Raw genomic sequence first — 13233 nt, forward strand, 5'->3', positions numbered from 1 at the left:
GGCATTAATTTTCTCACCTCACAAAATGGAAAGATTGCATGCCAAATTTTCCTCTGAATGCTGAACTCTGAATCCTCAAAACAGATATACTGAGCATCCCAGCATTTTCCTAATTCGCTCATAGCTACCAAGCAGTAGAGTCAGAGCTTAAACTCAGAGAGCTTGTTTCGTCCTAAGCATCTTAACTAGGCCAACCTTCTCTGACCCTTGAGGGCTAAAATAAGGCCAAAGTTTCCACTCACTGGGAGTGGCTTTAATTGAAAACCCCAACTCAAAATTCAAATCCCACTCAAGTACAACTATAAACTCATTCTAAATTCTAACCCCAGTGTATCCAAATTCTTAATCTTAAACTCCCCAAATGATCTCACATACAACCCACTTCCACCAGTACTTAAATCCAAACCCAATCTACCATTTGAATTCAACCTTAAATTTGCCCAGAGCAATAAATCTGATTCTTCATTTTTTTCATTTCTTTGTGTCTGAGGGTGAGGGTGGGGTGGGGAGCACAACTGGTGGTGCTCAGGCTTTATTCCTGACTCTTGAGCTCAGGGATCATTCCTCATGGGGTTTGGGGGAACATATGAGGTGCCGGGGATCAAACTGCCACATGCAAGGCTGTACTATCCCTCCAGCCTGATTCCCCATTATATGTATCCTTTCCCAGTTTATTCCACTCTACCCTTCCCTTTTTGGCTGGTGTGTGGAGACACTACAATATACATTCTTGAATGTAGTGCACAATGAGTTTGCACTTTACAAAAAAAGGGAGGGCAATGGTTTGGGGACCACACCTGACAGTGTTCCAGGGCTACTCTTGGTTCTGTGCTCCTCTTGGCTCCAGTGGTACTTGAGGATCCATGTGATGCTGGGACTCACACCCAGGACTCCATCATGGAGAGCATGCATTGCAGCCCCATGAGCTGCCTCTCTGCTCAGGGTCACATCCTTAGGAGGGGTGTTCATACCTTTTCTGCTTATAGTGCTATATGGGGTACTTGGAGAGAGAAAGCCCTTCAGGCCCACACCCTAAGGAGTATATGGACAGGGTTGCTAAAAGAATTTACCCTTGGACTGGAGATATAGTACAGAGTGTAAGGTCCTTGTCTTGCATACAGCCAATTGGGCTATGACTCCCTGAGCACCACCAGGAGCTCCAGAGCACAGAGCCAGAAGTAACCCCTGAACATTGCCAGGTGTGGCCCTTGCTCCCCCCAAAAAATTTACCCTTAGGCCACAGATATAATACAGAGGTTCTGGTGCTTGCCTTGAATTCCACAAACTCCAGTTCTATCCTTGACACCCAATGGAGTCCCTGAGCCCTGCAGGAGTGATCCCTGAGCACAGAGCCATGAGTAAGCACTGAACACAGCCAGGGGTGGCTTAAAAATTTAAAGTAATACAATAATGAAAAGGGATATACATGATAACCTTTCAATACCTGTATTGCAAACCTGTATTGCATTAGCCCAAAAAAGGAGAGAGAGAGAGAAAGAGAAAGAGAGAGAGAGAGAGAGAGAGAGAGAGAGAGAGAGAGAGAGGAAAAGTGCTTGCCGTAGAAACAGGCTGAAGGGGGGGTGGCAGGAGGGAAACTGGGGACATTGGACATTGGTGCGGGGGAAATGTATATTGGTGAAGGGAGGGGGGTTGCAACAATGTATGACTGAAACCCAATCATGAACAACTTTGTAATTATGTATCTCACAGTGAATTAATTTTAAAAAAGAATTTACCCTTGAGTTAATTTAAAAAAAAGAATTTACCCTTTAGTCAGATGTTTAGGTGAGAGAAAAAAATATTAAAGCTTACACTGATCAGAGAAGGACACCGCTGAGAGATTCCAAAGAGGGAATCTCAGTAGCATTCACGAATCTAACCCCAGAGACACCCCACGCCAGATTTCTTGGGTTGGAACCATACCAGGAGGTGCTCAGGGTTTGCTCCTGGACAGGGGTCGTGGGACCCTATGGGGCACCGGGGACTGAACCAAGGTAACCCACGTGCAAGGCAAATACCTTAGCCTCTATAATACCTTTTCACCCCATGCCATTTTATATTAAAATTTTTTTGGCTTTTTTTTGGGTCACAACCAGCGATGCTCAGGTGTTACTCCTGGCTCTGCACTCAGGAATTACTCCTGGTGGTGCTTGAGGGACCATATGGAATGCTGGGGATCAAACCTGGGTCGACTGCGTGCAGGGCAAACTTCCTACCCACTGTACTATTGCTCCGCCCTCCACTTTTTTTGCCCCATACCATTTTTTAAACTTTATTTCAATCAATTTTTAAACTTTATTCAATCTTTGATTTAGAACACTGTTAATGGTGGTTCCCCATATATAATTCCAACACCACAACCCTCACTGGTGTACCCACCTCCCTTCCCCAAGGCCCTTTTCAATCTACCCCACCTCCAACTCAGTCCTGTGGATTAATTCTCCCAGTATGTTGTCTTTGGACTTCTGTTGCCACCTTAAGGTATATTTTTAAGTTCCACACTTCTGTATTGATCCCTTTCCTTCTGACTAACTTCACTCTATCTATGTCATGAGAAATGGAATGATTTGGCACTTTTTGAGAGCTACATAGTATTCCATTGTGTATACATACATCACAACCTTTTAAAAAATTTATTTTATTTTAGGCATTTACAATACTATTAGGAGCTAGAGCGATAGCACAGTGGGTAGGGCGTTTGCCATGCATGCAACCGACCTGGGTTAAATTCCCAGCATCCCATATGGTCCCCTGAGCACCACCAGGAGTAATTCCTGAGTGCAGAGCCAGAAGTGACCCCTGTGCATCGCTGGGTGTGACTCATAAAGCAAAAACATACAATACTATTAATAACAGGGTTCCTTGCATAAATTATTCCATCACCATTCCTTCTACCATATGTTCATTCCTTTCTACCACGTCCCAGTGTTAACCAACCCCCCCACACACACACACAAAAATACCTATTTTCCCAATCTTAATTCTTTTGGCTTTTTGTTTGTTTGTTTAGTGGGAGAACACACTCAGCAGTGCTCAGGGGTTATTCCTGGCTCTGCACTCAGGAATTACTCCTAGCCATGCTCAGGAGACCATGAGATACTGGGATTGAACCTGGGTCAGTCAAGTGTAAGGCAAGAACCCTACCTGCTGTATTATCTCTCAAGCCCTCCTAAACTTAATTCTAATGCCAAATCTCACCCATCCTTAACTCAGATATCTCCAGTTTTTCCTAATTTTGCACACTGCCCCCCTTTATTTCAGAGGGATGAGGTCAGGTAGGAGACAGTCATGATGGTCGCAATAGCCTATCCTCCCTGGCTTGATTTCCCAACACAGGTTTCCCCATAGAGATGCCACCTATTCCAGCCCCTGGTCCTGAATGGGGTCTGAATCTGGGGCCTCCAACATCAGAGACTGAAAATGGTGGCGCATCGGACCCAGGGACCCGTAGGCGAAGGACTCAGCACAAGACCGTGACAGTGACCAGCACTCAGAGGTCACCTCGAGCTCTCTTCTGCCTGACCCTGGCCAACCCCCTGCGTCAGTCATGCATCAGCATTGTGGAGTGGAAGCATCCTGGAAGGTCTGGGTTATTGTTTGGGAATTGAGGGCCATCAAGGAACCAAGAATCAAGGATTGAGTCAGGGTTGGAATAGAGAAGGCCTGAGGTCACCAGGGATCAGGACTAAGGGTTAAGAATTGGGTTAGGGGCTGGAAAGCTAGTACAGCGGGCAAGAGCTTTGCCTTTCACGCAGCCATCCCAGGTTAAACCCCTGGCATCCCATATGGTCTCCTGAGCTGGACCAGAAGTGATCCCTGAGCTCAGAGCCAGGAGTAAGCCCTGAGAATCTCTGGGTATGGCCCCCAAACAACAAGAACAAAAGAGTTGGATTAGAGAGGAAGTTGAGAGTGGGAAGGGTAGCACAGTGGGTAAGGTACTTGCCTTCTAAGTGACTGACCCTGCGTCAATCCCAGAATGCCAGAATCCTCCCAAGCCCCACCAGGAGTGATCCCTGAGCACAGATCCACGAGTAAGCCCTGAGCACCTCTGAGTGTGACCCAAACACCAAAGGGGAAGTGAAAGAAAGTTGAGAAGGATGGTCATCAAGAGGTCAAAAGTAAATAATAGCAAGAGTGAGGATGGCCAGGAGGTGGTCAGAGCAGGAGTTGGTAATGCCAGGGTGAGTGACCTCCATCCAATGGTCAACATTGGGTGGGAAGGGCCCCAAGGTGATATGGGAGTTTTGAGGTTGGTCTGCCTTCATCCTTGACTGTGCCCACCTGAGGCCATTTGACATCCTCATCCTACTGACCATCTTTGCCAACTGTGTGGCCCTGGGTGTCTACATCCCCTTCCCAGAGGACGACTCCAACACTGCCAACCACAACCTGGTAAGGTTTGCCCAGGGTTAACAGCCCTCAGACCTAGTCACGCTACACCTCAAGTCTTCCAGCCAACCGCCCCCCCATGTCTCTTGGGTCCAATCCACCCTCCCCTGCACCATGTGCCTCTAGGTCCCAATTCTACCTCCCCGCAGCCCCTGCCCCCCTTAAATTTCACCTCCAGATGACTCCCTGCTCTGCTGCCCTGTCGCTCAGGAGCAGGTGGAATATGTATTCCTGGTGATTTTCACAGTGGAGACGGTACTCAAAATCGTGGCCTACGGGTTAGTGCTCCATCCCAGCGCCTACATCCGCAACGGCTGGAACCTACTTGACTTCATCATCGTAGTGGTCGGGTGCGTGTCTGGGAGGGATACCCCACCCTAATTCCATTTCATCCCACCCTAATACAGCTCTCCCCACCCCCCACAGCCCACTGAATTTGGGGCTCAGAGAAGTGACTATTGAAGACTCTACCCCCACCCACTTTTCTCTCTCCACCCCGTTTGGCAGCCAAGATTAGGAGTAGTAACATTTTTAATAATATACATAATTTATAAACTATATAATATTTCTAATATATGACATTTCAAACTTTCATGGAATATTCGCAAAAAGGAATCTCATTAAAGAAAATTTTGTTGAAATTGCAACAACAACAATAAAATAGTATTGTCTTTTATTTTTTTAGATTTTTATTAGTGAAACACCATGAGGTACACTTGTAGATTTACAAATTTTTGTGCTTGGGTTTCAGTTATACAGTGATCGAATACCCATCCCTCCACCAGTGCCCATTCTCCACCACCACTGGTCCCAGTATCCTTCCCCCCCACCCCGTCCCCCCCATCCCACCCTGCCTCTGTGGCAGGGCATTCCCCTTTAGGAGCAGTAACATTTTTAAGCTTGTCTGCTTTCCCGATGCGAGTGCCTCTTGCTTTTCCGAGGAGAAAGGTAAAGTGTGTGTGGGGGGGGCGGGGGTGGAAGTGTCTGAAGGTCTTATCCCCGCCTCTTTGCTTGTGCTCGCCCAATCAGGCTATTCAGCGTGCTCCTGGAACAGGGTCCCGGACGGCCGGGTGACACCCCTCATACTGGGGGAAAGCCAGGGGGCTTCGATGTGAAGGCATTGCGGGCATTTCGGGTGCTGAGACCACTGAGGCTGGTATCTGGGGTCCCAAGTGAGTGGCCCGTCCCCCGGGGTTGGGGGAGGGGAGTGCAGGGAAAGAGTCTGGGTTGATCCCATCCCTCCCTGGCCGGCTTCTCGCTCCCCTCAGGTCTGCACATAGTCCTCAATTCCATCATGAAGGCGCTGGTGCCGCTGCTGCACATCGCCCTGCTTGTGCTCTTCGTCATTATCATTTACGCCATCATCGGACTCGAGCTTTTCCTGGGACGCATGCACAAGACGTGCTACTTCTTGGGATCGGGTTAGATAGCCCACCCATCTCGGAACAGAAAAGGCTGCTTAGGTTCCTAGGGTCCAGATCCGGGGCTCGCTGAAACCCAGGATAATTCACGAGACCCAGCCTCCAGGCTCAAACTCCACCCTCCGGAAAAAGCAGTTCCCTATTCAAGATCTTGCCTGCTCCCCCGGCACTGCCAGGAGCGACCCTAGAGCACAGTGTGCCTAATCCCCCCAAAATAGATTGGAGTAAGAGAGATATTACAGCGGGTTGTTCAATGCCCGGCACCCCATAGGGTCCCCTGGTCCCCCCAGGCTTGCGCGCCTGCGACAGAGAGAGAGACAGAGACAGAGAGAGACAGAGAGAGAGCGAGCTCGTGATCTCAATCCCTACCAACAGCTCTGCCGCAACACCAGACTCCACCCACAGGTCAATATCCTGCGGGTCATTCTGGACTAGATCCTTCATCCAGCCTCCTCCCCAACAAGCCCCCACCCTCTTGCCAGAGACCACCCACATCCACAACACTCCACCGGACTCCTCCCTGTCTGTGACTGACAGGATACCTCCCCAAACTTTGCAGCCACTCTCCCCAAATGCCCTAGGATCAAAAATCTTACCCCATCTTCCTCTGGGAGATGGCTCAAAGGGCTGGAGCAAGGGTGTTTTACAGGGAGCTCTGGAATCAGGTTCCACACCATATGGTCCCCTGTGCACCACTTAAAGTGCCCCACATCCCAACACCATGATGTGTGACTCAGAAACAAACAAAACTCCCAAACAAACAAGAAGGGCCTGGGGTCAAGTGATGATAATACAGCAGGTAGGACACTTGACTTGCACATAGCCCGCAGGGGTTCGATCCTCAGCATCCCATATGGGTCCCCCTAGCACTGCCACTAGTGATCCCTGAGTGCAGAGCCAGGAGTAAGCTCTGGGCACTGCCAGGTGTGACCCCCAAAACCAAAACAACAACAGTAAAAAGGATCAGAGAGAAAGTAAAGCAGTAAAACATTGGTCTTGCAGGCAGCTGACCCAGGTTCAATTCTCATATAATCCCCAAAGTCCACCAGGAGTGATCCAGAGCCAGGAGTAAGTCCTGAGAAACACAGGGTATGGCTCCCAAACAAAATCAAACCAAAAAAGTAAATTCCTGACTGGACCTTCCCAGATGGGCTCTGGTGTGGCAGGGACTGTGGATGAGTTGCTTCGGAGTCCACAGCTCCTGTCTCCCAGCAGATGTGGAAGCAGAGGAGGACCCATCACCCTGCACATCTCTGGGCTCTGGGCGCATGTGCAAACTCAACCAGACTGAGTGTCGTGGGCGCTGGGCAGGGCCCAATGGAGGCATCACCAACTTCGACAACTTCTTCTTTGCCATGCTGACAGTCTTCCAGTGTGTCACCATGGAGGGTTGGACAGATGTGCTTTATTGGGTGAGGTGATCCGCTGGCTGAGGGGGTTCACAGCTTTCCCCCTCTGACCCTGAGTGTCGGGGAAGTGACTGCATACCCTGAGGACACCTGCTTTCTCTCTTCCTAGATGCAAGATGCCATGGGGTATGAGCTACCTTGGTTGTACTTCGTGAGCCTGGTCATCTTTGGGTCCTTCTTTGTCCTCAACCTGGTCCTTGGTGTCCTGAGTGGGTGAGAAGTGTAACCAGCACTCCTTTTATCTATCTCTCAGCTCCTTTCTACATCCCAGACATCCTTCAAACTTCATTTGAAATACCTCTGCAATTCCCACCTTTGCACATTGAACATTTACTGTGGACAAGGCACTGTCTTAGGAAAGAAATCACATGGGACCAGAGTGATAGTACAGTGGGAAGGCCATTTGCCTTGCACATGGCCAACCCAGGTTCAATCCCCAGCATCCCACATGGTTCCCTGAGCACTGCCAGGAGTTAAGTCCTGAGTGCAGAGCCAGGAGTAACCACTGAGCATCGCCAGGTGTGACACAAAAAGCCAAAAAAAAAAAAAACCAGGTATGGAATTGGAATTACAGATCAACATTTCTACTTTCTTTTTCTTGGCGCGGGAGGGGGGGGATTGGGTATTGGGCCACACCTGGCATTCTCAGGGCTTACTCCAGGCTCTGTGCTCAGGGATTACTCCTGGCAGTACTCAGGGGACATACTGGGTGCTGGGGATACAACCTGGATTCACCGCATGCAAGGCAAGCATCCTACCTGCTGTGCTCTTACTCCGGCCCCCAAAGTCCTATGTGTTACATTCTGGTGGAGAGGTGCTGGGTGCAGGAGTCTTGGAGATGGCAGTCCAGCGCCTCACACAGGCACATGCCTCATTTTTCAAAAACAATCACAGAAGGTTACTTCTATGTCTGTGCCTAGAGAGGTCTTTCACTGCAGGGGTGCCCAGCCTGGCCTTGGCTATAAGTGGACACTGCATGTCCACCCAGGCAGATCACTCCTAATCTCCCTTAATCCAAGCAGACATTTTTAAAATTTTTTTATTAGGGAAACACCATGAGGTACAGTTATAGACTTACAAATTTTTGTGCTTGGGGTTCAGTTATACAATGATCAAGTACCCATCCCTCCACCAGAGCCCATCCTCCACCACCACAGGTACCAGCATCCCTCCCACCCCCATACCCCCCATCCCACCCTGCCTCTGTGGCAGGGCATTCCCCCCTGTTCTCTCTCTCTTCTTTTGGGTCCTGTGTTCTGCAAGAGAGGCATTGAGTGGCAATCATGTTTGGTCTATAGTCTACTTTCAGCATGCTTCTCCCACCCTGGGAGGATCCTCACAACACCCTTTATTTGCCAAGCAGACATTTTTAAGAATCCTGGCCCGATGCTTTAAAACAGCAGCACAGGCTCAGAGCGCTGAGGGCAGGGCTATGCAAATGAAAAAAATAGAAATAACAATAGCATAAATGTGTGTGTACATCTGCATGCACACATACATAAGATTTTATACTTTGAGGTAATTTGGGTGGATACATCTGGTGGTGCTTGGGGGTCTCTCCTAGCAGTGTTTGTATGAATGTTCAGTGCTAAGAGATCAAACCTAGGCCTCCAGCATCCAAGGCCTGCACTCAACTCATTGGGCTATCTCTCCAATTTATATGTGGGATTGTTTTCTATGGAATCTATGTGAATGAAAGAAAGGAAAGCTAAAGATAGGAATGAGGAAATCTTGCAATTATAAATAGGAACAGCCAGGACAGGCCTCCTGGAGAAGGTGTTATGAGTAAAAATGGGAAAGAGATAAGGGAGCAGCCGCCAGGTAGTATGAGAGGAACGGGTGTTCCAAATAAAGGGACCAGGCAGTGGTCTAAAGTTAGTATGTGCTTCAGACCACAGCTAGGGGTCTAGGGAGTCCCTCACCTTGTCTCTGTCCTCTTCTCTCTCAGGGAGTTTTCCAAGGAGAGAGAGAAGGCAAAAGCACGTGGGGACTTCCAGAAGCTTCGGGAGAAGCAGCAGTTGGAGGAGGACCTCAGGGGTTACCTGGATTGGCTCATGCAGGCTGAGGAGCTGGATGCCGAGGATCCCTCAGCTGATGGCCACTTGAGTTCTACGGCTGAAGAGGGCCGAGCTGGTCACCGTAGGCACCCCTAGCTGACCCATTCCCTGCTCTCTGTATGCCTGCTACCCATGTAGGCTCCTCTTCTGATACCCGGCTCTGATCTATCTCAACTCTAGACTTAACCACTATAATGGGACCTAAAACAGAGAAACCCAACCAGATCCTTGTCTCTTTCTCAAGCTGTAACCAGAACCAAGCCAGAACCAAGACTCCAGATCCCCGCCCCCACCTACACACACACACACACACACACACACACACACACACACACACACTTTTACACATGCAGAGCCCTAACCCAGTTTCCCACTGTCTCCTCTCCTTCTCAGGGCCATGGCTGGCAGACCTGACTGGTAAGAGACGTGGTCATTTGCGCTGGTTTAGCTATTCCACCCGCTCCACACACTCCACGAGCAGCCAGGGTAGGTGGCCAGTTGGGCCAGGGTTGGGATGATCCCACAGTAAAGAAAGCCAAAGGCAGAACTCTTTATGGGTCCTCTTAGCCTGACTACTGTTCCCATCCTGCCTACAGCCAGTGATGTTGCTTCCATGGCGGAGATCCCAGGGGATGAGGAAGATGAAGAGGGGGCTCTCTCCAACTGTACACGCTGCCTGTAAGGGAACCCAGGCAGCCTAAACCTCTGATCCAGTTCAGAAGCTAGTCCAGACCATGACTTTAGTCGTGACTTGAGCCTCATCTCCAAACCCCAAATGTCCCAACCTCCCAACATAAACCTCCCAACCCAGCTTCCCCCATACCTCTCAGCCCTGTATGACACCCACTTTCTATTACCATCTTTTCCAGAAACAAGATTATGAAAACCAGAGTCTGGTAAGCTGGGAATGCTGTGGGACTCCTGGTCCCCATGATTCAAGTCCCACCTCTGAGCCCACCAGCAACAACTTAGGTGATCTCAGCTGATGATGACCCACTTTTTCCCACAGCCGCCATCTCCACCGAGCCAACCGAGGCCTTCGTCTGCGCTGCCGACGGGCTGTAAAGTCCAGTGCTTGCTACTGGGCCGTGCTGCTACTCGTTTTCCTCAACACGCTGACCATTGCCTCTGAGCATCATGGGCAGCCCAGGTGGCTCACCCAGATCCAGGGTGCGGCGCCCAGCCTACCAGCCCGCTCCCTCAACTCCCAATTCCCTCCCATAAGGAACTCAACCCCGGGATCTCTACAGTGTCCTTGACAGAGTTTATGAGAATTTCCGCCCCCCACTACTTGCCACCCCTTTTCTTTTTCTTTCTTGCGAGGGGTCACACCTGGCAGTGGTCAGGGCTTGTTCCTGGCTCTGTGCTCAGGGATCACTCCTGGCGGGCATTGGGGGACCCTATGCAGGGCCAGGGATCAAAGCCAGATTGCAAGCAAGGTAAGTCCCTGTGGTATAGATCTCCAACCCCACCACACCTTTTTAACTTGAAAAATACAACCCTACTGTAAGAACTGTTTACAGATTCATTATGTGGTTTGCTTTATTATTATTTTATTAATTATTATTTTATATATGTCTCAAAATGGAGACGTTACTGGGCCTGCTTGAGCAAATCGATGAACAATGGAAGGACAGTGACAGTGACAGATTATTTTTATAAGATTACCATTTTGTTTTGGGGCCACATCCAGAGGTGCTCAGAGCTTACTCCTAGCTCTGAACCCAGAGATCACCCCTGCCTGGGCTTGAGGGATCATATAGGGTGTTGGGGATCAAATTCAGTTTGGTTACATACAAGGCAAATGTCCTACCTGCTGTACTATCTCTATGGCTCCTACACAGTTGATTTTAAATGAATTGTTGGTCACTGCACATCAGAAGCCTTTCTTTGCCAAAACTTTCAGGAGTCCCACATTCAGTTACCCCTCTTTGGGGTCACAACCCACAGTTTAAGAAAGGTCCCCTAAACACTTGCTTCCAGCTCAAATGAATTGAGAGGTCTTTGCCCTTTACATCCTGCCTCAGAGCTACACAGTGTAGCACCTGTTGTATTTTCAGCACTTTATAAGTACTAATTCAGGGATCGAAGCAACAGTACAGTGGGTAGGGCACTTGCCTTGCACTCAGTTGACCTGGGTTCAGTTCCCTGCATCTCAGTGGTTCTCCGGGCACCTCCAGGAGGAATTCCTGAGTGCAGAGCCAGAAATAATCCCTGGGCATATCCAAGTGTCACCCAAAACCAAAAATAAGTACTAATTCAACTTTTTTTTCACCACAAGCAAACATAAATTAAGTACCAACAAAGGCACAAAGTACTAAGCACAAAGTGCTAAGTGATAATGTCAGAGAAATAGCTGGGTTGGCTGGCTAGAGTGCATAACTGTCTGTGGCAGGCCTGGGTCAAATTCCTGACACAATATGATACCCCAAGTACTGCCAGGAATGACCCTGATAGTAGCTCCCAAACACTGTAGGATGTGACACACACACACACACACACACACACACATACACACACACAAGAATAACTACTTCCCAGATTCAACTAGTGCCTAGCAAATGGGCTCCAGAGTTCAGGTTCTTTTGGAGTGTACATGGGGCCAAAGGGACTCCCAAGCAGTGCTCAGGAGGCCTAGGGGCCCCACCATTGATTATATATATATATAGATATATAGATTGATTTATGGGTCACACCCAGAAATGCACAGGTGTTACTCCTAGCTCTGCACTCAGGAATTACTCCTGGTGGTGCTCATATGGGATGCTGGGAATCGAACCCAGATTGGCCGTATGCAAGGCAAACGCCCTACCCGCTGTGCTATCGCTCCAGCCCCTGATTATATATTTTTAAAGAACATGTTATTTTATTTCTTATTTTTGTCTTTGGACCATGCCCAGCAGTACTCAGAAGTTACTCCTGGGCTCTGCACTTAGGAGTCACTCCTAGTGGACTCGGGATCATATGGGATGCCAGAGATTGAACCCAAGACAGACAGATGAGTGCAAGAAAAGTATCCTACCCACTGTACTCTCTTCAGCCTTCCACTTAGTCTTGACCAAATAATCTGACTGTTCAGTGCAAGGACCAGATTACAGTGCTGCTTGGGCCCTGCAGTGCTGGGAATTATCTAGGCCACCACCCTGCCTGCACCCTACCCACTGTACAATGTCAGCCTAGGGGTCCATGTTCTCAACACAGCATTTCTGGAACAAGTTAAACCCATGACTCACTCGCCTGCTGTACCCAATGAGGCATAATAACAGTATCCATTACAAGGGGGTAAGGAGGATTCAATGAGTTTAAGTGAAAACTGCTTAGAAAAGTATCTGGTTTACAAAGTTAGCTAATCCTTACTGTTCATTTTAACTTCCCCTCCAACACTAATAACTGAAAACATTTCTCACTGCAATCCTCAAACCAGCTCTACTTCCAACAAATCGTAGACTTGAACACTCCTTGATTGGGAGTTTGGAAGTTTTTCTATACTTAAAGAGACTGAGGGTTAAAAGCCATAGTATGGTCTGTAGGGCACTTGCTTTGCACATTGAAGGTCCAGATTCAATCACTGGCACCCCATATGGCACCCATGAACCTTCTAGGAGTAAGCACTACCAGATGTGGCCCCAAGACAAAACAAAGTGACTGACTGGGGCAACCCACCCCAGAGATAGTACAGTGGGAAGGGTGATTGCCTTGCATGCAGCCTACCTGGGTATGATTCCCAGAACCCCATAGGGTCCCCTAAGTTTTCCAGAAATGATCCCTGAACACAAGACCAGGAGTATGCCCTGAGCACAGCCAGGTGTGTCCCCCAAACAAACAAAAAACCTTGTCCACTCTGACCTACCAACTCACTTTCACCCTTAACCCTAACCCAATATTTTGCCTGAGCCTGTTTTGCTATTTATCCCAGCATCTCCCCATGGCCCGAAGCTCCCCACATAGCTCCATGAA

General features: G+C 48.9%; 1 protein-coding gene across 1 annotated transcript in view; it reads left to right on the top strand.

The window, feature by feature from the left end:
* CACNA1F (calcium voltage-gated channel subunit alpha1 F) overlaps positions 1 to 13233 on the top strand; it is a 38592-nt gene that overhangs the window by 1162 nt on the left and 24197 nt on the right. Inside the window, 12 exon segments of the mRNA XM_056128583.1 lie at positions 3554 to 3571; positions 4287 to 4392; positions 4600 to 4739; positions 5419 to 5561; positions 5658 to 5810; positions 7026 to 7222; positions 7329 to 7432; positions 9168 to 9358; positions 9670 to 9778; positions 9877 to 9954; positions 10146 to 10172; positions 10286 to 10446. Of these exon segments, the coding sequence (XP_055984558.1) occupies positions 3554 to 3571; positions 4287 to 4392; positions 4600 to 4739; positions 5419 to 5561; positions 5658 to 5810; positions 7026 to 7222; positions 7329 to 7432; positions 9168 to 9358; positions 9670 to 9778; positions 9877 to 9954; positions 10146 to 10172; positions 10286 to 10446 (1427 nt within the window).

Source organism: Sorex fumeus, unplaced genomic scaffold (genome assembly GCF_029834395.1).
Source record: "Sorex fumeus unplaced genomic scaffold, SorFum_2.1 ptg000065l, whole genome shotgun sequence".
In the NCBI taxonomy this organism is placed as follows: Eukaryota; Metazoa; Chordata; class Mammalia; order Eulipotyphla; family Soricidae; genus Sorex; species Sorex fumeus.